The following is a 26,236-nucleotide window of genomic DNA, read 5'->3' as shown; positions in this document are numbered from 1 at the left end:
CGTGTTTTCATGAGAAGCGGATGCTCATGAAAGAAATGGAAGACTAACGGGATTATTGTCTGCGTCGCCGGTCATGACAAAAAGTTGAGAGCCACTGGCGCGCGTGCTACGCGAATGCGCGAACGCAAGTCACGACGAAAGGATGGGAGCGTGTAGTCGGCTACGTTTTAACACTGTTCGATGCGCTTACATTAAACGCGATCAAAGAGAGTTTTCCATAATACTGGAGGAAAATTCATTTCCATTTACAAAATTAATCATACACGATTCTATTACTCCCCCTTCATGAGGAATGAGGAGGATCGCAAAAATACATCGGCGCGAATGTGGGTACCATTTATACACCCGACTGTACACGTGCGTATGAAAACTGCGTCGGGAATGAATATTCCGGGGCCGCACGCAAATTGTCCTTGCGCGAGTTAATTGTCATGCGCGACCGCATTAATTACCGTGCTCTCTTTTCCACGCTCCGCTCTTTTGCCTGAATATTCAATTGCGAACAATTCAACCGGTACCGTCGTAGGTCAATGCTAGATTTGCCGCCGTTGTATGCGAAGAGATTCTATTTGAATTGTCGCCATCGAGAATACTCGTGACCGGAATTATTTATTCGCATACGCTCGCGAGCGGAGATGAGATTAAGCTTCTCGCAAATAGTCTCGCGAAACGTAAAGTAAATGCTATGTATAGGTACGTAGGTACGGATGAATGACCGGTCATCGGTAAATGGCCACTTAACCAGTACCTATTTCTGACGTTATAAAAGTAATACCTTTTTCTTTCTTTCTCTCTCTTTCTCTCTTCTCTCGTTAACTGGAGATAAACGTTGATGAAGAGTATCCTCGCATAGACAAATCTGCGATTTGTTTACTATTAAATGTTTACTTTTTCTTTGATAGTTTGAGACAGCTAGATTCCTCAGTAAGTCAGCTTGTAATATTCCGAATGTATTTTGAGATTTATGGCCGCGGGTGCTACGCAGCTCAGCCAACTGACAAGTTTATTCTTGCTGCAACATTTATAAAATCCTTCGATGAAGAAATATTTAAATGTAAAGTATTTTAAAAATAATTTTTATTTTATTTTTATTTTTCTATTATTCTTTCCCTTAATGCTCGCGTTGTTTCTCACCTCTTCGACATGCTTCGTAGCAACTCCTGCGAGAGACACGGATGTAATTGCAAGAACGGAGTGCCGACGATAGGATGAATCGCTTGCGATAATTCCATGTAATTTAATTTGGAATCGTGAATTGTTTGAGCTTCATTTACGCTCATTGGGTTAATACCGGGGAAATCTAAAAAAAAAGTAATAACATCAGAACTCTTTCTCTCTCACGACAATTTCTTCTCATTGACGAATATGTAAAAGATGACCAGCGTTAATAATTAATCTAAACGGTATGACGCATTTCCGCTCCGTTAAAATGCGTTATCGAGATTAATTATACCGTCGGAATATCTGCGCGAATATCGAAATAAGCGAACACGTTTGCGTTTATAATCAATAAACGATGCATACGAGATGGGAGAGGCACGAATGTGTCAACAACCGTGCAAATTATGTATTTATTTCTATAATTTTCGAAATTCTGAAATGCATTTTATGTGTCTTATTTTTTTCTCGGTAACAGATTTATATTTTTCCATAAAAGTTGTTCCCACGAAAATCATGTGATATCTAAGTGACACGTGTTATTTTTCACATACGTTTTTGCCAAGTAAATCATGTTTTTTTTTTTTTTGCGATCAAGATGGTGAGTTACCTGATCTCCATTTATTAAAGTAGAGAATTGGAACGCCGTAACTGATGGACCACAAAATGTGATGCTCGGTGATGAAAGGCGTTTCGATTGTGGAACAAGCCTCGTGCGGATCCTCCTGAAATTTCACATGGAATTCCTCGTCGTCGTCGGTCGATTTGTCGTCTCTCATAGCGGAGTCGCTCGACACGAAACACTTGGTTCTTCTAAATAAATACGCTTGTCCAGGAATACCCTAAGCGTATATATCATTAGATAATAAAAAAGACGTTTCATACGAAATTTACGAAATTACGATGAACACATCGCCAAAACAATAAATCTATTTCTTAAACTTTGGCTTGTGTTCAAGTATCCGTGACTTCAATATCCACCCGAGGTGCGCATGAGTAAGATCATTTTGAATACGTTCAAATATTATGAAATATATTTCGTATATTTGCAATCAACAACGCGATGTGTAATTACAAATGGTACATTGACAATATATATTAGTACCATCCAATTTGCATATTTTACATTCGATACGGGAGTAAGAAATTCGATATATAAAATAACATAGAGTTGTACCTTATCCCCGCGAAGTTCCCATCCATCCGATATCCTGTCTGAGACAAAAAGAAACCTTTCTGCATCCTCGAGAAATTCCTCCCATGTAATTGTGCCCGGACCGTCCATATATGAATGCGAAAGCGGCTAAACATCGAGAAATTTATTTTTATATAGTCACGCGAAGAATCATCTGGTAGAGATAGATCGAATACGATGCATACAGATCGCACTTTGTGACAGGAATCCAAATAAAAAATGTATGCTCATATATACATATTACATATATATCTCTCTTACTATATACATAGTTTGAGTTCTCCAAGTAAGTCTCCCGGTTAATTCTATAAGATACGGATAACATCTTTACGTGATTTATTATTACGCTCTTCTTTTCGGATTAATTCGCGCGAAGAGGGGAAGAAGCGAAATAATTACGAAAGAGTTTTACCTATTTCGCATAATAACGACGTCGATCATTTGATAAAATTGAAAAAGGGGAAGCGGTTCACCCGAGAGAACAGCGTGTCTCCTCCCGCCCGTACCGCGCTACCCCCCTCGCCAAACTCTCTATCGCGTCAATTGTCGACTATTTTGCATCGGTCGCGTCCGTCTGGCTTCGGGCGTGATCGGGCGTACCGGCGGTTCTTCGTTTCCCCCCGGCTCCCTGTCATTTCTACCAACCTACCTCGTCCCTTCACCCCCGTTTCCCCTCTGCCAACCATCTCGTCCACGTCTCTGCGTTTTCACGACGCGCGTTCTGTGTCGACGTACGCACGCCGATAGTAGTCGACGGTGTGCGCACACCGTGTATATTATGCTCCGTGTGTATGCAGCGGTTCGTCCTCCAATCGGGCGCCGAGTTGCAGCCAGTGACGTATCGCGAGAGAGAAAGAGAGCGAGCCCGAGTGCCGTTCTTCTTCGTCCCTCGTTAAGGGCAGGTCCTTTTTGGGACAACTTCGTCCTTTATTCAGCAATGTGCTGCGTCGACGTGTTTCGCGTATAATTTCTCGCTTGTTTTACGCCTGCGCCTTTATTCGCAATATCGAAATATCGACCTATCCCAATATCGGTGCATTTTTGTCAACGATGGTATCATCCCGTGATATATCCCGTCATATCGCCAGGCGTATTTATCGCGGAATATCCTTGCGCGCCAAAAATGCACTCGGCCACGCTTATGTTAGGGAGATAACGGCAAAATAATCCTACAACAATCTTGTTATATACTATAGCTATAAGTCTAAGATTATATTAAGCCAAGATTGTGGCAAGAAATTAAATATATTTTAATTATCCCGTAGCATATGCGAGAAATGAAATTACGTAAAACTTGTCGCGCATAAATTTAACGTAGTTAGCTGTCACTTTTTACTGCAATGTAATTTATTTATCGATAGCGTATATTGCAAACGCGTCAAACATAGAGAGATATTCAACGCAACATTCGATAAAGTACGATAAATTTTCGTAAATACTTAGTATTTTATGACATTGATGAATTTACGATAGTTTCAGGTAAAAAATTATGACGTAACGATTCTTTGTTGTAAAATATTTTCTGTGATTTTGTGAAACTTTCTTTCTCCCCCCTCTTTCTCTTGAAAAGATCAACTGGATGAAAATCCAGTTGATCTTTTCAACTGCGCTTCAGGTATCGACGACCCTTATTTTCTTTTGTGTGTATGTATGTATGTATGTGTGTAAAATAAAAGAAATTCAATTTGTTTAGGTAGCTTATATGACTCTCTTGCAATAAAGTAAGCCAAGTGTGTTAATGCCCGGTTTCCTCTCCAGAGAATACTCGGTGACACATAGATTCTTTTTATGCGACTATACGAAATAGAACTATAGAACAAATAGTATAAACAAAAGACATATTCCGTTCAAATATTATAGAATAACTTTAGGGGGTACCTAGTGCATTGTTCGCACTGTGACAAAATAATACATCTAGAGAAAGACGTATTTTCTTCTTTGTGGATAAGACAGAAACTTTTGAGTCTTTTTTGCACTGTAGATTAAAATAACTCGACCGCAATCAGTCTTTCATCGCTCTAGGGAATTGGCAATAGGCGTAATCTGTGCTGTCGCTTAAATATTCTAAAATTCCAGCATTAATGTCAACGCCTCGTATGTGCAATTATTTATACATTTAATTATAAACGAGTTCAGGATTATCGCTATCGGTAAACGCCAGTATCGATAAGAAACTGAAAGAAGAAAATTCTCTAGCGCGACGAAAAAAGGAACGCGATGCCCGTCGAGGAATCGTGGGAATAAAATGATTTCGAGTTACATTATACCCGATCTTTCTCGCGCGTATCGATACGAGAAGAAAAATCGTGGTTTCAAGGAAAGCTGACGCTCGTGGCCCCCCCGGTTTGTTCGTTGTATGTACGATCCTGACATAACAAACGGCGATGCGCGCGCATCGTGCTCCCAGCCGATGCGAGGGACAAGGACGGTGCGCGTCGATATGGCCGTGAGATGGAGCGAGAGGGAAGAGCGAGCGAGCGAGACGAAGCGCGACGAGAGTCGAACAGTGGAGGGGGAGAGGAGAGAGGGGCGCGTATCGCGTATCTACCCGTCTACTTATCTGCGTGTAGTCGTGTAGTCGTGCAGCGCGTGCAAAATCTACGAGCTACACTTCCGAACTTGCCCGTGTTTACACGACGGTAAGTTCAGTTCGTCTTCCCTCTCTCCCGCGCGTGTGTGTTGCATACTGCGTACGTGCGCACGCGTAGATGTGTACGTGTGTTGCACACCACGGTTGCAGTTACGTAGCGATACCACCGTTCCCGTGTCGCGAGACGCTCTCGGTCAGCGTGCGCGACAAAACGAGACTCGTCGAGAACGAAGGCCGCGTCTTCGGTGCGGCGATCACGACGACCGGGTCCGAGTCCTGTGCGATACGATCCCGGTATGATGCGGCGAGGGGAGACGAAGCCGACGACGGTGGTTGGCTAGTGAAGTGAGCGACGGGTGTGAAGTGAGAGACCGACGACGACGCGAGTGACACGGTATCGCGATCGAAGACAATAGAACGCGCGCGTAAGCGTCGTATATATTATATTATAATACGAAATACCGTAATACCACAGTGTCCGGAAGGAAGTACAGTGGAAGGATGAGGACGGCGACGGCGGTTGCGGCGACGAGGCGCCGCTAAAGACGCACCTGAATCCGACGACGACGACGACGCCGTGATGCGTCGCACCGTATCGCTCCAATATCGCGTAGTAGAAACCTCGCTCCGGTTGTGAGACGACAGCTTTCGTGACGTGACGCGACGAAAGCGTGAGGAAGAAGACCTTCGTCTTGTCTGTGTGCGGGCGAGAGAAAGAGAGAGAGAGAGAGAGAGAGAGAAACTCACCTCCCAAGCGAGACAGATAGAGAGAGGGAGTGAGAGAGAGAGAGAGAGAGAGAGAGAGAGAGAGAGAGCGCGTCGGACGCGAGTAGTTGCACCTTTTTTCGGTTTCGTCTACGTTCGTGTTTGATACGAGTCTCACATTGTCGTAAGCAGCAGCGGCAACAACCAACGGTGGCGACGACGACGACGGCGGCGGCTGCTGCACGCCGAAGGGATTATCATCGGCCGTTGGTGAGCGAGCGAGCGAGATAGACGGTGAACCGCACACACGGACACACGCACGACGGGCGCGCACACGGACGTGCGCGAGAAAAGGAGAGAGAGAGAGAGAGAGAGAAACTCACCTCCCAAGCGAGACAGATAGAGAGAGGGAGTGAGAGAGAGAGAGAGAGAGAGAGAGAGCGCGTCGGACGCGAGTGGTTGCACCTTTTTTCGGTTTCGTCTACGTTCGTGTTTGATACGAGTCTCACATTGTCGTAAGCAGCAGCGGCAACAACCAACGGTGGCGACGACGACGACGGCGGCGGCTGCTGCACGCCGAAGGGATTATCATCGGCCGTTGGTGAGCGAGCGAGCGAGATAGACGGTGAACCGCACACACGGACACACGCACGACGGGCGCGCACACGGACGTGCGCGCGCGCGCGCGAGAGTCCCCGATCTCCCGTTCTTTTCACTCGGCCGTCCGAGCCGAGTGCGCGACTTCCAGCGGCGCACGAAGGAACGGCGGCGCACTTGTGTGTTTACGGTGGAAGGATTGACCGGCCACCACGGCGACCATGTACGCGAAGGGAAAAGGGTCGTCCGTGCCATCGGACTCTCAGGCGAGAGAAAAGTACGTATCCCTATGCGTGGCAGGAATATGGAAAGATGGGAAATTTTTGTGAAAACTCTACGCCGGCCATTGATCGCTCGCCAACTCCATTTTTCTCGAGCATCCTCCTGGCTCCCCTCCCACCCCCTTTTCCGTGTTTCTCTCCCTCACCGACTCCCGCTCGTCCGTGCGGTTCTCTCACTTCCCTCTAGTCCCCTTCGCCCCCTCTTGCCATCTCTCTTTCTCTTTCTCTCTCTCTCTTTCTCTTTCTCTCTCTTACCGTCACCGGTTTTTTTTGCTCAAAGAAGCGCGCGTACATCGTCGCGCGACCGAGGAACCCGGTTCGTCGGGTTAATCCAGTTTACCGATGCGATGAGCTGTCGATTTGTTCGTCTGTTTCTCCCTCGTTCACTCTTTGTCCGTTTCTTGTTCAAACGTCACGATGCTTCCCGCCCTCTCCCCGCGCTCGAGGATCGATTCGAGTCTTGACGTACGAAAGGCTTAATCGTTCGCGCGACAGGCTGGCACGCGTTATCGCGTGATAAGAATCCGGAAAGAGATTTGCGAAACAACGCTGTCAAGCGAATAATCTCGGTTTCCAAGTTTCAATTCTCTCAATCGGCACACAGAACCCTAATGGCGCGAAACGAGCTTAGCGCGAGTACACTTTCAAAGTTTAATCAATGTTGGAATTTTAGCAGAGAATTAATTGTTTTTGTAGCCCTATTTTTGACAATCTAATTTTTTTTTTTTTTCAATTGCATTTCTTGCATTAATTTTCTTTGCTCTTTCTTCTGTCAAGGATCGAATGTACATTAACTTTATGTTGAGAAAGCGAAACTAAAACGAACAAACTTGTCGAGAATAAGGTCGGGAAGTTGTTAAAAATAGAATCGGACCGTCAAAACTGTCGATGCGACTAACTTCAGTAGCAACGATTAATTCTAAATCTAAATCGCGATTTAATCGGCTCTCTTTACAAAGTAACCATAATTGCAAATGAAAATTTAAAATATCATGATTGAACTAATCAATTGGCAAAACTCATCTGTGTTTAAGGTTGCAGTTACTATGTTAACGATATATAAAAATAAAAAGTAACGAGAAAATTCAGGATGCGGATGAAAGAAATTTTAGAAGAACGAGAAGGATAAGAGAGTGGAGATGAAGTCGACCGTGTGGAAAATTGTTTAGCCGGGATTCTTTTCTCGAGTAACCCGCTTTCTCGTAAAAGGCGATTGATCTGCTCGCGCTGTCAGTCACTTCGAACGAGTACGCGCTCCGGATTCGCGAATCGGCGTAATTCCCGCGCCATGTTCGCCATCGTTCGCAAAGCCGGTCTCGCCGCGAATGCATTTCGCATGGATGCGCTTTTATACCGCGTGTGTGTGTATCTACCTACCTACGTAGGGAAAGTCGGCGTTAAAACTTTACGTTTAACGGACGGCCCCATAAGGAAATGCGATTGTCGGCGTAGAGGCGGCTTCGCCGAGTAAAGTACGGGCTTTCTAAAACGATAATAAAAGAAAAAACAATGCCAGTTGCGAAGGATCTGTTATTTTTATAATCCCAAGTCTATATTTTTTTTCTACTGCGTTTCGCATGTTATCTCGAAGTTCTGTATTATTTGAAATTTCTGTATTATTCGAATATTATTTGAAATTGGAGAGAATTTTTCATTTAAAAATCTGTAATTATACATGTCGTTTCAGATTGGCACTCTACGTGTATGAATACTTGCTACATGTAGGTGCACAAAAAGCAGCACAAACATTCCTGTCAGAGGTAATAATCAATCCACAGGTAATAATGTGATAAGGGTAAACTTTTTCTAATTATTTTTATATCTCGGTATTATATTCTGAAATACTGTATTTGTGCTATAATATTGTTTCTATTATTGTAGATTCGATGGGAGAAAAATATTACACTTGGAGAACCACCTGGGTTTTTACATTCTTGGTGGTGGTAAGTACAAATACTTACTATACTTGACGGCTAGCGCATTGACTTAAGCATCTCATTTAATTTATATTTTTTAATTTAATTTTTTTTTTTTGCTATATATTACTAAATTTAAAAAATATAACAAACTGCTTGACATTAGAATATCTTAATATAAAATAACTGTTATGAAATTATTTCAGTGTCTTTTGGGATCTGTACTGTGCGGCGCCTGAAAGAAGAGATTCCTGTGAACATAGCAGTGAAGCCAAAGCATTTCATGACTATGTAATTATATCAACAGTATTAAATTTTTTTTTTAATAATCTACAGAGGATTATTATTAACTATTTAAATATTAAAGCAAAAGTTTTAATATTTAAATATAAAAGATATGTAAGTATTTATAATATATTGCATACTGCTTACAATTTGTACTTTCTTGTTACAGGGATTTGTGAACAGTGCTTACAACGTCAATGGTATTGCGCATGTAAGTTGAAAAATTTATATAAAATCAATATTTGTTAAACATATGTACTTTTTAAATTCTATTTTAATGCATATTTATATTAATAGTTATGTTAATATATAATCATATTAATAATTATAGTACTCAGAGAAAGCAATCTTGCAAATATTCTTTTTATAAACTAGATATTTTTTTTCCAAGCTAAACAAAGTTTATATTAGATATATTGTACATTAACGCTACAAAATGTTCACAGAATGCTGGGCCAGCACCATCTCCAATTAGTCAGATGCCACCAAATGATGGAATGCCTGGTGGTCCCATGCCTCCCGCTTTCTTCCCAGTGAGTTTTCATTCATTTAACAATATTAAAGTCTGTCTTAATATCATTCGTTTCCCTCAATCTTTACTTGCAGAGTATGAAGTGAAAAAAAAGAATCGATCATTACTTGGCTTAATTAAGCCATCACGTAATTACATTTTAATTGCATTTATTAATCTTGCGTTAAAATGCATTCTAATCTTTGGTGAACTGAAAGATTCATTCAATTTTAATACATATTTATTATAATAATCGATATTACAATCATCTTGTAATATTTTTTCTAGAATACTCTCGAATAGATTTTACACGAGAATTTTTAGATATTTTGGAGAGAAAAAGAAAAAAAATATTAAAATACATTATTAACAAGTGTCAAGTAAAACAAATATTTATATATATATATATATATAAAATATTTGCAATCGCACACAAGCAGAAAATAGAAACTTTTCATCATTTTCTATCAGTACTTTATTAATATTATATATACATATATATATTTTTTTTAACGATATAAATACAATTTTATATAATTTTAATATTTGTATTGATATCATTCATTATATTAGAGGATAAATCACACAATATACAAATACGAAAAAATAGCAATATTATAAAAATATATAATATAAAGTTATAAAATTTATGTGGAAAAGAGGAAAAATGGAAAGACGTCACGCATCTATTGCTTGTCAAAGTAGCCACTCTCTACTAGATTAGACAAAGATAAAATATTACATATAGTATATATAAATGATGGAATATTTCACTCTTTAGATCTTTCTAACTTAATAGGTATTTTGTAACGCTTAGGAGTCATATCTTCCCTACAAAGTTTGTTTTTACATTCTACAACGTTGTACATTTTACAATTGATTGGCATCCTTTCGTACTCTTGTATGTTTCATTTCACAGTTTAGTGTTAGAAGCGATCTCTCACATACGAGTTGTAATTATGAAAAGAACAAGTACAAAGACAGACTGAGAAACGTCATATAGATGATTTTCCTAATTACAACTTTTTTTCGGGTAACTCTTAAGATGCTGAGACCGATCATAGTATTAACACAATCATCCCCAAAAGCCTTCTAGTCTAGCTGTTGCCTGGATCGCAGTGTTGCTACATGTCTGTCGTTTGCGTTGCTTGTTGCAGAACAACTCGACAATGCGACCATCTCCGCCCACACACCCCTCATCACAGCCATCCCCCCAGCACCCCCAGCCACCCCCGCCCCCACACTCGCAGATGATGCCCAATCAGGTAAGCCTCATTCAACACATACACTCTCACTCATGAAGAATCACTTGTTCCGCTGTGTCATCGCACCATATCATGGCATAACCGAAACTCATAACTGTCGTCATAATCGCTATAACTGTTTCCTTCTTGATGTCAGACTATACTACAGAAATATATCGCACAAGGTTTTTCTATGATAATATGGAACATTATTATTTATGGTATACAATAAATGTGATTCAAAAAGCGCTTAAAAAATACATGTCATGATATAACCAACTTATGTGCTGCGATGAACTTGACTGAACTTGCATATTTTATGGCCTATCATCTTCACGGATTGCTTATGTGGCTGCCTGGTATTTATACTATATCTAGCCAGTTCTGTGTATAGAGAGTAATCATGACTTACACTTTATACGAATATTTTTAATTTACACCCTCAAATTATGATTATATATAATCGTTACATAATCAACGTGATGAGAATCTGTTTTCTGTTACAGTTTATGGGCCCCAGATACCCAGCAGGACCACGTCCTGGAGTACGTATGCCACAAATGGGCAATGACTTCAATGGGGTAAGTGTATGAGAACTTATATTATTCACATATGTTATGATTGATATTCGGAGACATTTTTGTTATTTAAAAATATCTTAAAAATATCTCGTTAAAGTATATAAAGAAATAAGAGAAAATATTATGATTTTCGGCTTTAATAATTTATTCTTATGTTTTAAATATATATAAGAAGTATAGAAATATATTATCATGCAAAATATTGTAAATTTACGTTATTCTTTATTTCTCTCATAGCCGCCAGGACAACCAATGATGTCAAATAGTATGGATCCTACTAGGCAAGGTAAGAGATCATTTACATGCCGGTGTTATATTACTTTTTTTCTGGCATTGACGAAAATTGCGAGAGGAGAATGGCATAGACGCATGCATACCAAAAACCACACAGCAATAAACGAATAAGTAATATTTTAAATTGGATTGGATTGCTGTGATGTGGAGTGGATTGGTTTTTGAATTGTCTAGTTACAAGCAGTGGTGTAGTTTGGATTCGTTTGTTATTGCTATACAGTTTTGTGTAATTAGTATGCAAATATGTATCTCTCTCAATGGTTCTCTTTATCGAATATTTTATTTGATATGCTTTCATATATTTTTTTTTAAATATTTTTCGTAATGAGTAATTGTTGCTGTTACGTATGATATTGTGTCTTCCAAGAATAGTTGTCATTTCACGATCAGAAAATCCAGATGCGAGAAAATGCAATTTATGATTAAAGAATATTTTCTTAAAGTATTATAAATTTTTAACTGGTAAATGGCTTATACATTCAATGTACCTTTAGTTAATCACAATCGCGTCAACATAATTTATTCCAAATTTTTTCCAAGAATTGTTTTTAAATAAATTTTGGGTATGTTGTAAGTGTGTTTAGAGATTTTTCATCGAAATATAATTTTATCTACTATACCACTGCAAAATAACTAGGCTTTACCACCATGAACCCGACCTTACCTACCTGCCGTACTAATGTGTGCTCTTGTGTTCCTCAGGCGAAGCTGGAGAATTTGTAGGGTGGCAAGGTAGGAAGCAACCCAGCAACCAAAACACACTCACATGACTTAGTCAAGCCTAACTTTTATTTTTTTTTCTCCTCCTTGCCTTTAATTTTTTTTAAGTTTTCATTTTAATAAAGATAATTGCACCGGCTTTGCTCTTTTGCAAAATTATTCGCTCATTCGAATTAGCATTCAGCATGGCAATCGTAATTAAATATATTAGACAAATATTTTACTTACCTGTGTGTATAATGAGTAATGTGTACAATTTAGAATGAATTTATTTTGACATAATACAATAATTGTGTGATATTTTTGTGCGCGTCTTTGATTTAAAAAGAAACCGTAATATATGTATATTTAGATTTTTTTTTTTAGATTAAAAGAAAATATTTTATATATATGTATATGTGAATATTTTTAAATTAAGAGATATATTTGAATGTGTCTAATATCAGCTAAAAACTCTTTTGAGATCATGCTACATGCAAATGAAAAGGATAAACTGATCATGTTTGTGTTTAATAATATGTTTAAAGCATTATTAATACCATTGTGTATATGTGCTTCCTACAAAACAATATTAAATTATGATCCAAATATTACCCAATAACTATATATTGTTGTATAAAGCGAAGAATTGCTTTTACATCTGAAATAATTCTTCAGAATTTAATGATATAACTATATTTTATTTATTTATTTATTTTTTTCATTATTAAATATAGGATTTAAATAATTGTTTGTAATATCCTTTGCTTCCCCAAAATACATGTTGCAATGCTGTTTCTTTTTTCAGCATGAGCTTTTCACTGTTAATTTGTGTGGTGACAGTTGTTTGACTAGCATGTCATCCAACGGCTTTTTACCTTGAGCTCGACTTTGCTAAAGCATGACTCTTAATTTCGGCACTTTGAATCCACACTTAATATTATTATATTGCACATGATAGAGCCAGATACACAATCTCATACACAATTTATTATATCGTAGAATTTACAAGTTCACGAAAGATTTAGTCTACAAGATCGTAATTAGCAGTTAGTATTAACATAGAGCTAGAACAAACGTTAACAATCTCGTATATTTAGCGATCAAATATATCAAATTTTACCTACTATCCTAGGTCCACCGGGAATGAGCCCCATGAATCCGAGAATGAATCCTCCACGCGGACCGGGTATGGGTCCGATGGGTCCTGGCAGTTATGGTCCAAACATGAGAGGCCCGCCACCCAATAGTACCTTGGGCCCGGGTGGGCCAGGAGGTCCTGGAATGCCACCAATGAGTATGGCTGCTCCTGGTGGTAGACAGCAATGGCAGCCAAACACATCTACGGTACGATATAAACATACAAATTTTTATCTCCCGCCTTTTGTATTATCTGGTTTTAACTGCGACTTTAAAGATTGCAAAATTTCTAATATGTATCTTTTATACAATGATGCGTAGCCAATGAATTATTCGTCGTCATCACCGGGTAACTACGGAGGACCACCTGGATCAACAGGTCCACCAGGGCCTGGAACACCTATTATGCCTAGCCCCCAGGATAGCAGCAATAGCGGAGGAGAAAACATGTATACCATGATGAAGCCTGTACCTGGGGGAAATATGCCGGGTGTAAGTGTAATTAAATACGAGTAATACTTGTGCCGTTATACATTAAATTCTCATTATAATTACTATTTTATATTCAACAAGTTACACGTTTCAACTAAAATTCTTTTTGCAATTTATAAAATAGCGAAAATGGTGTTTAAAGTGTTCCTATAGAAATGTGAACGCGATATATTTTAGGATTTCCCAATGAGCGGTGGACCAGAAGGCGGTCCAATGGGACCCATGGGTCCTAATACAATGGGTCCGGTCTTAAACGGTGACGGTCTCGACGGGATGAAAAACAGTCCAGCGAATGGTGGCCCCGGAACACCGCGAGAAGATAGCGGCAGCGGAATGGGTGATTATAATCTGGGAGGATTCGGAGCTCCTGGAGAGAATGTAAGTATGCACAGGTTTTTTAACAACTGTTTCTAATGGTGACTCGATGTGTTGTTGTGGATTTGTATGCCGATGTTTTTGCCCGATAAATCATTTCTCTTGTTCACTTTATATTATTAAGAGAGATTAAATTTGAAAAAAGAAATAATTCTAAATTATTACTTTTTTACATTATTGTTTTATATATGCTACATGGCGTACAGATTCATGCTACAACTTGTCGCCCTTCTAATCATCTCAATTAACAGCCATAAGCGCTTCTATCAGTACGGCGGATATTTCACGTATTTTGCTAAAATAATATGGGTTCAGTCACACGTTCAAAGGGATTTATCTTCAGCCTCGCTCCAACAGGCTTGTTTGTTAATGCTTTCTTACAGAGTATCATTTGTCCCTATAAATTTTTCGAAAGGTGTTCTGTTTAATCACGCGTTATATGGTATTTTGGCAAGTTTAATCAGCCAGTCACATGTGGTCGCATCTAATATGTCATATAACCGTATTCGCTGAAATTGCGTCTAACTACTATCGCACTAACAGTATGTCTAACGATGCAGTTATAAAGTGGGCAGAAAAACGACGAGACTTAATGTAACGTTAATATAATATAAGGATAATGTGCCTTATTTTATATATAAGATAATTATTTATATAAGATAACAAGATCGCGGAAAGATACAATTATTAAATTAAATTTTATAAAAGTATAAGATAAAATCTCGTTCTTTTCAATATGATATTTAATCGATTTACATTAAATACAATAGTTTTAATTTTATTGCTTGTATTAGTTTTCTTTAAAAGATAGCATATATATATATATATATTTATATATATTCTGTTTTAAGTGTCTTGAATTTTTTTTGCGTACTTTATAAAATGAGATATCAAATTACTTTCGTGCGACAAAGTAACCGAACCTTTGATTGAATCGCGTGAACAATTTTACATGCTGATCTTATATGCTGTTGTATAAGATTATCGGTAGGATATGACAAGGAACAGTCACGACGCTTTCATCTCTGATTTTGTTGAAACTTTGTTGATTTGCATGATAATTGAAAGTGAATAAGATTCTTTTGCCAAACCAAAGATTTGTACTTGACAGATTGAAGACATTATAACTCGAAAAATATATTTATGTCTGAAACGATATTTATACATTTACTCAATCTTTTTTTAAAATTATTATTTATAATAATAGGTCTCATATTTTTCAAATATTTTAAGCGTAATTTTTAATATTTTTTAATTCACATATTTTAATTTAAAAATTTCTTCCGAAATATTGTTTATATATGCGTATTTTGTCTCTAAAGCCGAAATATTTATTCGTAACAAAAAAATTTGTCTTTTTGATCTTTCATATTATTCTGCAAAATTTGCAAAGATTTGTCGTAATCCGCAAGTGGCTGCGTCGCGGATGTTCCTTGCGAGCTGAAGAGAGTTATCAGTAATCACGTACGTGCACCTTCTCTGTATTCTCGACAGTTTTTTTAAAAAATCAAGTCGCCTTGGAGCCAGCCCCGAGTTCGTAGATGCCGTAGACTCTACACGTGGTGCCGGTATATATACACGTAATATGCGGAAAAAAAGCATCGCACTCGCTGCGTATTCACGTGTTTCATGGTGCGTTCCGGCTAGTTTCGTTATAGTCCGGCACATGTAGTTTTGTCAATGGGCTCTTACGTTCGAATAACGAGCTATAGAGCAAAAGAACAGAAAGATATTCGTGTCAGACGCGGCGTAACATGCGGTCGTTATTGATTGCTCCTGCTCGATTAGGGTTAGCACTTAAGCGCTCATTCATTGCACTATTACTGCTACTACTACTACTACTACTACTATTACTAAACGGCGCAGATACTTTAACAACGATTATTCGTACACGTGCGATTTGCCGCGTAGGAATACAGTATGTATATGCTTTCTCTAAATACTCAGAAGGTTGCAAGACTAAATATATTCGTCTTTATATTTCTTTTTTTATTACGATATTATGATTATATATATAATTTGCTACGGAAGCTAGCAAATATTTTACTTAAGATTTTTTAGCAGATTATTTTCTATTATTTATATTTATTTGACAATTAGGTCATAAGCAAAGGTGCCTGAAAAATTACGTAAAGATTGTTACAAAGGGATATTACACACACACATACATGCATTCACGCATACACACATACATACACACATGGCAATTTGCCTACACAGATAGGATATACGTACATAACTATCCGCTACTGTGATTACTAATCGCATAATTATTAATCGATTTTTACGCTCTTGTTTTTTATCTCGTTTAAACTCACTATTTTAATTTATTAGTGCTGTCAGTATAAGTCTGGCTACTCGGATACCTACTCGTTATATCCAAACGCGAACATTATCCGAGTGCCGAAAATCGCCGAGTACAAAATACTCAGATATTTGAAATCGCCGAATATTTTTATTAATCTAATATTTTTTAATTATTTAGGAACAGTGTTTACGAATAATTTTAAATTTTAGATTATTTATCTATATTTTTCATATCTGAAATATAGATACATATTTAGATATACGTGTAATATCACATATATTTATATATGCGCGTTGAAAGTTAGCCGAAAACTTCGATTCAATTTATCTGGGAAATATTCTATGTAAATATTCTTTGGTTGTTTATTTCGAAATAAAAAGAAAATAACCACCGTGATAATACCTGAAATTACCGGATATACGGATATTGACAGCACTAATTTGTATCGGTGTTTGACCTATTCTTCATCGCATTATAGAGTTAGCATTTTAAAGCGCAAAAGAATTTTACGGCAAGGATATATCCCGCGCGTTCACGTAAATCTCTTGTAGTTTTAGCTTCTGCATGTCTTGCATAATCGCGATTACGAGACTCTGTAATGAGGTCTAGACAAGCTCGGAGTCCCTCCACTTATTTGCTCACAATTTGCTCCCGACATTAGGAGCAGGCGTCTTTCGTCCTTCTTGCAGCGTCATTAGCATTGCAATATTTTATGCGTATGTACATGTCGTTCACGAGATACGCGCGGATTACCATTTTTGCTCACGGAACAAAATCGACGCGAACGTACGTAGAAACGATTAATCAGATAGAACGGGGGAAAGCTCGCGTAGAATCTTCGACATTTGCGATTGAATTTTCTCCCCCTATTGAAATTCTCTCGGGATAATACGATTAATGCCTAAACACAAGTCGCGCTGTGCTTCTAATAACTTTTTTCGCAATAGCATAAATACTATTTATACGATAATAGAAGTGCGATAATTAAAATCGTTCCTATACTTAAATCTGATCTCTGAAAATGTGTGTAGAATCGGTCAACGTTACGTTGGTTTCGCCGTCGTTCTTGTACAAAATATGTAAAGTTTGTCGCATTGCTCAATTTTTATTGTCATACTCGTAGGACGAAAAGAGAGGAATCTTTAAAGGCAGAATTTTTAATCTATTTTTAATTGTTGACGCTCGGTTGTTCGATTCGAACAACGATGGTGATTCGTGTAAGTTAATCGGTCGTAGTTTTCACATCTCCTACATATACTGGTAGCTAATTAATAAGATTGTACAATGATAGAGGCGGATTTCTCAGCGAACGGTAATTCGACAGCTCGAAGTTACGCAGTATTGCGAGGCGAATGGTTTACTGCTACTATAGTTTAAACAAGGTACTTGAGAGAAAGTATAAGAGAATTTTTATATATATATATGTGTGTGTATATATATATTTATATATATATACATATAGATATACATATAAATATATATAATATATATATGCAAATGTTAATATTTTTGTATGAACATAAGATACGTGCGAGTACTGAACCTTTAAAGAGCGAGTATAGATAGAGAAACGGAAGATAATGCGATGTGGGTGAGAGGCGAGAGATTCCCGGAATCCATCCGTCCGCATTGATTATAGGTCAGTACTGGACTATACTGTGCTGCTATTAGTTATGTTTAACTTATAGTGCCGAGAAAAAAACATTGATGGAATTTTATGTGCAGGAAAGAAATATATTATCAAAGTCTTCTGTGAAATACATAGTCTTTTTAACAACTCGTATGAACCAAGATACATATTAAACCAATTATACATAAAGGACTTTTTAATTTGGCTGCAAGCATCTCCTGAATCATTAATAGAACCACTTCACTCTATGTTAAATAATGTAAGTTAAAAAAAATTATATTTATAATATACTTATTTAGCATTTCTATTATTTTCTTTATATCTAAATTTTTATTATCTTATAAAGATTCATCCAAGCAAAGCAAGCATGGGATTGGATTTAGTAGAACTGGAAGTGGCAGCTTATTCTGTTCAAGAAGAGGGACTTGTTATAGAAAATGCTGTTCATGAGATGGTTGGACAAATCGATGAATTGTGTTTAAATGATTCTGAGAAAGAAAAGTAAGTACAGAGTTAATATTTTATAAAGTTTCTCGAATTTTGTCTTCATATTTTATATACTCTATAATTTTGTTTTAAAGGCCAAAGAATATATATCATGTTAACAAACAATTTTTTAAGCATTTGTAAGTATTTTTATATATATTTGGTTTGATTGTTAACAGCTGTCTTTAATATATGTGTGTGTTTAACATTGCTAACATTTATTCTTTGTGTATTATTTCTAATATTTATCTAATATTCACATTTAACTTATATTATCTTCATGATGTGTAGATGATATCTAATTTTTTTGATTACATGTTACATAATAACTAATACTCGACATAATATAATCATTGCAAAAAAAAAAAAAAAAAAAAAAAAAAAAAAAATACACGGAGAGAATGTGGACGAGAGAGAGGGAGAGAGAGAAAGAGAGATGAGGAAAAGAGAAGGAGCGAATGTGCGTATACGCAAGTATGCATGCTCTGGGGTTAACGGCAAGACGTGCTTGCAAGTTTTTTTTTATTGTCTCGTAAAAGAGCTCCCGTTGTTACAAAAGCTATTTCGCTGAACGTTCTCGAGCGTTCTTAACGCTTTCGTTTTTGGATCTGGGCTCGTGGATTAACAGATTGATCGCTACAATAAAAAAGGGTGTGTTTTTTTTTTTGCTTTACATTATTTGCGCTACATTTGTTACAAGATGCGTAAGTACATAGTTTGATATTTTGACCAGCGAAGTGAGAAAAATCGCGCAAGTTTTTTTTTTTGTTTCATCGATCACTTGGTAGATCGCCGAAAGTTGTGTGATCGCGATTATAGTGGAACGTGGTGACGGGTTTATCTTGTAATTAAAGCTTACAATGACATACGAAGCTTGCAATCTGCGGAATTGTTTGCGAGAGATATTGCAGGATAGCCTCGCAGAGGCTGCTTGCCGATATCCCCGGAGTTCACGTCTTTGCCGTTAAGCCCACATGTCAAACGGAGAAAAGAAAGTACACGCGCTTGTACGGAGAGTCGCAACAATCTTTTCTTTTTTGATCACGAGGTCATATATACACGAGTCAATGAGTGAAGGAAAAGCTCGGTGAAGCGGCGCATTGAGGGTACGAAGCTCGAATACGATCGGTCTTTGGACGAGTCTTGAAAATCAATGTGCGATGTCGATTTCACGATAGTCGTTTTCCTCGAATATGTGGGAGAACAACAAGATTGATTCTCGCGACGTGTGAGGATTTTCGATTTTGAAAATAACGTAGAGATTCGCGAAAGGGGGAATACAGTTTGGTACCCTTAATGCCAACTTACTTGATATTATTCCTCGTTGTAAGCCGAATTCTTATCGCTGAATGATAACATAATTAGTATATGCCTAAGCCAGGGAAGATCGAGACAATAAATGTAATCCTGTTACACTGAGACTATTGCGTTTTTCTTTTTTATTTATTACGATTCAATCCGAGGGGTGCTGGCTATCATCAGTATTTATATATAACTATCTGTCTCCGTGTATTTGCACTTGTGCTAATCACACACATACATCACTTGTGTTTCATTTGTTTGCTTTGATCGTTCCATTAGCCGATTAGTACGCGGTCAATGTTATTCTTTTTAACGTAAATCGCTAATTATTCTATATACATAACTTATTCGCTGGATTTTCCGACACTGTTTTGACGCTAAATCGAAACGTTGCACTATTCATTATTGCTGCGGCTGTGGAACACACTTTGTCATTAATCGATGTTGCACTTTCGTTGAGAGAGAACGTTACTTTGTTTCGTAATATATATATATATATATATATATATATCTACATAAGCGAAAAATCGGACTAGAACGATAGCTGTATATAGTACTAGCCTGTACTGACCTGTAGCACATGGATGCGTCAGCGCAAAGCGAATCGATGGATTGCGAGAAATCGGAAAAAAAATAACGAGACAAAAACTCCGAAGAAGGCGGAAGAGTCTTTCTCCGCTGGAGAGGAGAAAAACATAAGTGTGTGAAGGACGACACGTCGAGTTTCTCTATAAAATATCTTTTTTTTCACTATACTACCTATCGTTTATAGTCGATGAGGTGTGCGTACGTGGGGGGGGCCATCATTATTATTATTATTATAATTATTATAATTTTTATTATTATCATCATCATCATCATCATTGTCATTATTATGTTGCTATGTATTATTTCGGCTCGACACGGGCTTCACTATCTTACGTAACGTCCATGTGTTGTGGGTCAGAGCACCCTTAAGCAAACAGTACTTTAAGCCCCACTTTTCTTTCGATTCCCGACAACGAGATCGACACCTCCCAGTGTCTTCTCCTACGGAGTTTTTCGTTTTCACGAGCCCGGCCCCTTCACGACGCACCGCCATCACGCTGCGTTTTTAAAACGCGTATTCACCGGCCAGCGTTTTCGCACGATGGGTGAAGACTGAACTTTTTCGCGGGACTCCTCGGTTTCGTTCGGCTTCCTCGCGAGTAATTCGGGAATGTTCTTATCACGAAAGTCTGATACGAGATTGACGCAAATTCGGGTATACTCCTTTATGTAACGGCATGAAAACAAAATTTAATCGCGATGTTCTTCTGAATTCCGCGCCGTTATCGAAATTTTGTCGCGTGATTACCGGGAGTCCCACGAATCACGCTGGTGAATGACGCTGCGCGGAACTTTGGGCAAGGTTGATGGGCTTGCCTGATCGTTTTACCGTATAACCGGCCTGGTGTTGGTTGATTCGCAGGATCAGACCGAGTCGGCGGCCATCCTGAAGATCAAGGAGAGCATGCAGGAGGAGGCAAAGAGGTTTGAGAAGGACTCAGACCATCCCGATTATTTCATACAATAACTCTTCACGAGTCGTTGGACCCCGAGACCAAATTAACAGTCTAAGAGATAAACACAATCGATTTCCTTTCTTCCTTTAGTCCGATAACTTAACTATTTCCCCCTCCGCCGTGAAACCATCCTCTCTTCCCGTGCGTTTTGTCTTTCCTTCTCTCATCCCTCTCTCGGATCTCCCCTGCATCTCACCAAGCAAAATCTTCTCCTCTCTTCTTTCCGAGCCGTAAATTTATCTCCGAAGGGAGAAAGGGCTCTCAAAAGATTCCCCTCCCGCGCGTATTTGCGACCCGTCCTTTCTATCGCGCGCTGCGAGGAGAATCACAACGTCAAGACAAGAGAGATCTTTGAGATGGAGACAGAGAGAAAGAGAGCAACTCGATCTCGCGCAACTCTCATGTCGACCGACGTTATCGCACGGCGATATTGTACAGTATCGGATATTGAAAGTGCTGTTATCCTTAAGATGGGTGCACTGCGAGCGAATCAACAGCGAATACGAGTTAAGTCTATTTAAAATTTTCCTGTGATGTTTCGTTTTACGAGCAAACTGATCGTGAGCCAAATCCGTATCGAAAAAAATGTTCGATTATTTTATTTATAATGATTATTCCATTTATACCACGGCGGTAAAAATATTTCCCGAAATTTTTAACAGCGAAAATTCGCTTTTTCGCTGTTTGTTCCTTCAATGTTTATCCACTTTTAGGCTGCGACCGCGAACATTGTTTTAGTATCTTAATATATGACGAGGAGAAAGAGGGGGAGAGAAAGTGAGAGAGAGAAAGAGAGAGAATGTGTGATAGTATATTAATAGTAAACGTTAAATTTTTGAGATTTTTATGACAAGTAATGCAATGAAATCTTTTAAACGATGTTCCCGATCGCAGTCATCAATCGTGTAACAACCTCCATCGTAATATCAGTGTTGTATAGTCAAATTTATATAACCGAGAAACGGTTGTATCAATGTCGTCTAAACTAACTGATTAATTAAGACTAGAATTATAAATTCTAATTTGCTAGTATACGGATATCCGGATAACTGATTCACGTAAAATTATTATTCAAATCTTCAAATATTTGGATAAATCGGATCTTTTGAAATTCGGATATTTGAAAAACTGGATCTATTTGAATTTGCAGATTAAATAAAAATAATATTTTGTTGTCTTATTATATTATTTACTTTATATTGTTTTATGTGTATATATATATATATATATATATACACACATATATATCTATATACAATATAAATTTCAATATAATGATAAATTTTATTCTACTGTATTATTTATTATATTATTATTATGACAATTAGTTTTCTATTTATTTATTTTTTATGATTCGAATAGTTTAGATCCGAGTTTATGAAATTGTAGATTCAAATTTTGAATTAGATTTTTAGATATACATTATCAGGGTAGTGCACATATCCGGATTTGAATAATCGGATAATAATAATCTATATTATATTTCATATAATTTGTATAATTAAATTATCTGAATATTTATAATTGATTTTTCTCTTACTCTATATATAATTTGGTTAAACTATGATTTGCAATGTACCGCGATGGAGGTTGTTCGTACAAAGTGATTCAGATCGTCTACTATCGTCATTGAGGCTCAGAAAGCCAAGTACGACGACCGCATACGACATGAATCAAAAGGGAATTTAATCAAGCGAAAAGGAAAAAAAAATTTCCATGGATAGCATATAACCACCAGTAGTGGCGTGATAACATATTTACGATCGCGAAGATGGAAGCTGCATCGCGTTCGAATGGAAGATTTTTGGTATTCCGTCACGATCGAGGACCAAATTTATTTCTACCATACGATAGGAATGCGATTATCTCACCACGAATCCCTTCGGGGCAAGCTTAGAAAAGAAAAAAAGGGGTGCTTTATTCATCTGTAACCGGTTACAAAGCATTCTGTTAGGATTTACGCGCTTTTGTAGAATTGCGCTTCAGGATCAATCAATTGCAACCGATGACCTATTACAATATTATTTTTATCATTAATTACGCATAGATAAAATTTAATTTTTTGACCTCTTATATGAAACAATTTTATATAGAAAACTGACGTTTTTCTTTTAAATTAAAGAAAAAAAAGATTAACACGCGCGCTGTGGGTATAATCGTGATTTGTATAATATATAATTTAATTGTAATCTATATAGTATGTTTAATTTTAATCTTCATGAATCGTTAAATATTATAGAATTATGTTATTGCATTGGATTTAGCAATTATTTCTTAATTAAATAACAATAAAAAAAAGATTGCGTTTTTTTATATCGTATATTGCATCGCGATTTTAATCGACAAACTTAGTCTGATTGTGAATCATACAATTATCAAATATTGATATTTGATTTATGAGAAACATACATATATGACGGTTAAATTGATGGAAATATTATTTTCGCTTAAATAATCATTATTCGTTATTGACTGACACAGTACGTATGCTGTCAAAAAATTTCACAGACACAACACTTTTTCGTAAAAAAGCTACTGATTTATGTTGAATTTTTTATGAGGGGGAAAAATATTGTTTTATAATATTAATTTTCCTACTTAAAAAATATATAAAAAAAAAAAAAAAAAAAAAAAAAAAAATTGTGCAACACGATTACTATTATTTTCCAAGAGATACTTGTTCTTATCAATATCATGCCAGATATCATACATGTATGCTGGTAGGTAAGTTATCGACTGTAATTCAGCATCTTGCTGCTGTATAATTGTGCGTTAATGCATCGTGCCAGGAAGATGATTACACACTTGTTCTTCAACGCTTTGTAACCGGTCGTGAATAATCGTTGGGACCGTTGTTGTGATAATAATTTTGATAGACAATGATTGGGTCGAGCGAGACTTGTGTAGATGATTCCAGCTTGTATCGGAGAAGTTGCTTTCAGATTTTATACACGATGCGTTTTTCTCATAAATACGATATATTCATTTTGCTTTAACATTTTCCTGTTGATATCTGAAACTATATTGAATAGGTCGATTATCGAATTTTACGGCTATATATCGTTAATTATAAACGTTTTTCAAGACTCGTCTTAAGAGCATCGACTCTTTTATCACAGATCAGGATACACGTACATAATAATCCCTCGATTGGTCGCGGATTAATTAATTTAGCATACAATCGGTGATTTTTGCCGGAGGAGATAAGAGACATGGAATCGAGACGATGATTTCGATCGTTCTTTCTCTCTACCGTTGAATTCGGGACATCTTAGACGGTATTTTGTATAAAAAAAACCGAATAGAATATGTGAGTAAAAAGTCTTTCTGGAGATCATTAAGCCTGTTCTTTTTAGGTGTACTTCCTATGCTTTCCCTCTTCCTTTTTTCTCTTTCCAAAGCGTAAATGTGTAGTTGTTTCGTTTTAAGTACAGAAAGCGTGAAAGAGGAGTATAAATCTAATAAGAACAGACCTAATGATCAATCGAGATGTATCGCGTCGGAGGAGGATGCTCTAATAATTTTATTCATTAATTTTAATCCGGCGAATATAAGATGAAAAACGGATTAATCGCAATCCCCTTCGACGGGGGATTGCGCCCCTTATGTTATATACGTCCTTGTATATTGCTAAGTTTTTAATTGTATGTATCCGGACTTGATCATTATCTCCGCCATTTATGTATTTTTATTTAAAAATATATATTTTGTCATTTATGTGTGTGAAAGTGAACGAGTGTAAAAAAGAAGAAACGAAGTCGCGGAAAGATGTGTGTGTTTAATTTTTTTATTACTTTAAATGATAATGATTTAAGTTATTATGATTAAAACAGATGTGATGTTGATATTTATTTTGTCTAACACAGGTCAAGATAAAGAAATTGTTGGAAAGCAGAGTTCGAGATAGTGATCAAGCCCCGTTTTTAGTTTACGTATACGCGATCGAGAGGGACCGATCCGATATCGATCGCGGTCGAAGGGCATAAAGAAAAGAAAACAGTAGGTATATATAAATTGATACGCGCATAATTTTTCGCGGATCAGCCGACGAATTCGCGAGCGAGAGCTGATTGTGGGTCAGTTGATTTGTTGGTCAAACGACGAGCGCACCCACATATTCGGAGCAGCATCCCCCTTCTCACCCTCAACCGACCCCCTTCTCTCTTGTAATTAATTTACATACACATATTCATTGTAATACCGTTCACACACGGGCTGCAAAACTCGCGCGGCTGACCTCACACATTCTACGGATTCACGCATGATTATTGACATAATTATAGATATCTATTACGAGTATAGCATTCAGTAGCATAAATAATAAAGTAATTAAATAAATGTCACACATATATCCTATCAAGTATAATATTTGACGTACTTTTATATAATTTCGATAATGGTAATTAAAGTAATGAGTTATTTTTTTTCTCGTCAAATTTTAATGAAGAAAAAAAAGAGAAAGAATTTTAATAAATAAATTTTGTTTCAGATTTACAAGGTAAGTGAACCTACATTGTACATTGTAGATGTAGAACTTTATAATCGAAAATATAGCGGCTGTACAAGCAAAATTCACGAGTCGAACATTAATAAGAAAACCGTACTTTTCTGTTGTTGAAGATTGAACCGCATACGCACATAAATAGCATTACTAGACTATTTGATATGATTAAGAGAGAAACTCATCACATTCTTTAGTCGCATATTCAATACGCTTGCGTTTAAACACATTTGACAAGCTGACCCTTTTGAAAATGAACATTTCCAAAAGGATCAGCTTGTCAAATGTTATCTTCTCGTTTATGTTATATATACTTACAGAGACATATATTTATTGTAGGTGTATATCAGTCATGGAAACTCGTTTGATTGCTATGTAGAACATAATGGGGAAGGAAGAGCG

General features: G+C 37.2%; 2 protein-coding genes and 1 long non-coding RNA gene across 17 annotated transcripts in view; 2 read left to right on the top strand and 1 right to left on the bottom strand.

Moving 5' to 3' along the window:
• Window positions 1-780: 780 nt before the first annotated feature.
• Window positions 781-5,991, bottom strand: LOC115243876 (ubiquitin-like-conjugating enzyme ATG10). 5 transcript variants are annotated; one of them, XM_029821161.1, is made up of 5 exons: window positions 5,414-5,991; window positions 2,336-2,461; window positions 1,769-2,000; window positions 1,135-1,300; window positions 781-1,012 (listed from the first exon to the last, which is right to left on the bottom strand). In XM_029821161.1, the coding sequence occupies exons 2-5, from the start codon at window positions 2,441-2,443 to the stop codon at window positions 922-924; spliced, it is 597 nt and encodes a 198-aa protein (XP_029677021.1). In that variant the 5' UTR covers window positions 2,444-2,461; window positions 5,414-5,991; the 3' UTR covers window positions 781-921. The 5 variants fall into 5 exon arrangements, with proteins under 5 accessions (XP_029677021.1, XP_029677022.1, XP_029677024.1 ...); XM_029821162.1 differs by having other exon boundaries at window positions 5,495-5,991; XM_029821164.1 differs by having other exon boundaries at window positions 5,827-5,991.
• A 14-nt stretch (window positions 5,992-6,005) lies between these two features.
• Window positions 6,006-26,236, top strand: part of LOC115243873 (single-stranded DNA-binding protein 3) — a 20,558-nt gene continuing 327 nt past the window's right edge. The window contains exons 1-15 of one of the 11 annotated variants that reach the window (XM_029821147.1): window positions 6,007-6,522; window positions 8,214-8,304; window positions 8,408-8,469; window positions 8,649-8,733; window positions 8,897-8,938; window positions 9,174-9,260; window positions 10,396-10,503; window positions 10,989-11,063; window positions 11,301-11,349; window positions 12,060-12,089; window positions 13,192-13,403; window positions 13,518-13,688; window positions 13,866-14,066; window positions 25,823-25,831; window positions 26,174-26,236. In XM_029821147.1, coding sequence (XP_029677007.1) covers window positions 6,467-6,522; window positions 8,214-8,304; window positions 8,408-8,469; window positions 8,649-8,733; window positions 8,897-8,938; window positions 9,174-9,260; window positions 10,396-10,503; window positions 10,989-11,063; window positions 11,301-11,349; window positions 12,060-12,089; window positions 13,192-13,403; window positions 13,518-13,688; window positions 13,866-14,066; window positions 25,823-25,831; window positions 26,174-26,236 — 1,341 coding nt within the window. In that variant the 5' untranslated portion in view covers window positions 6,007-6,466. Of the gene's footprint in view, window positions 6,523-8,213; window positions 8,305-8,407; window positions 8,470-8,648; window positions 8,734-8,896; window positions 8,939-9,173; window positions 9,261-10,395; window positions 10,504-10,988; window positions 11,064-11,300; window positions 11,350-12,059; window positions 12,090-13,191; window positions 13,404-13,517; window positions 13,689-13,865; window positions 14,067-15,557; window positions 18,093-21,239; window positions 25,697-25,822; window positions 25,832-26,173 lie in introns of those variants that run through there. The other 10 variants (XM_029821148.1, XM_029821149.1, XM_029821150.1 and 7 more) reach the window with 10 other exon arrangements.
• On the top strand, window positions 18,101-18,844 carry LOC115243884. The gene is made up of 3 exons (XR_003885275.1): window positions 18,101-18,260; window positions 18,348-18,502; window positions 18,583-18,844. It is a non-coding gene; the product is annotated as an uncharacterized LOC115243884 (long non-coding RNA).

Source organism: Formica exsecta, unplaced genomic scaffold (assembly GCF_003651465.1).
Source record: "Formica exsecta isolate Colony F162 unplaced genomic scaffold, ASM365146v1 scaffold744, whole genome shotgun sequence".
Lineage (NCBI taxonomy): Eukaryota > Metazoa > Arthropoda > Insecta > Hymenoptera > Formicidae > Formica > Formica exsecta.
This window is presented reverse-complemented; position numbering and strand designations above follow the sequence as displayed.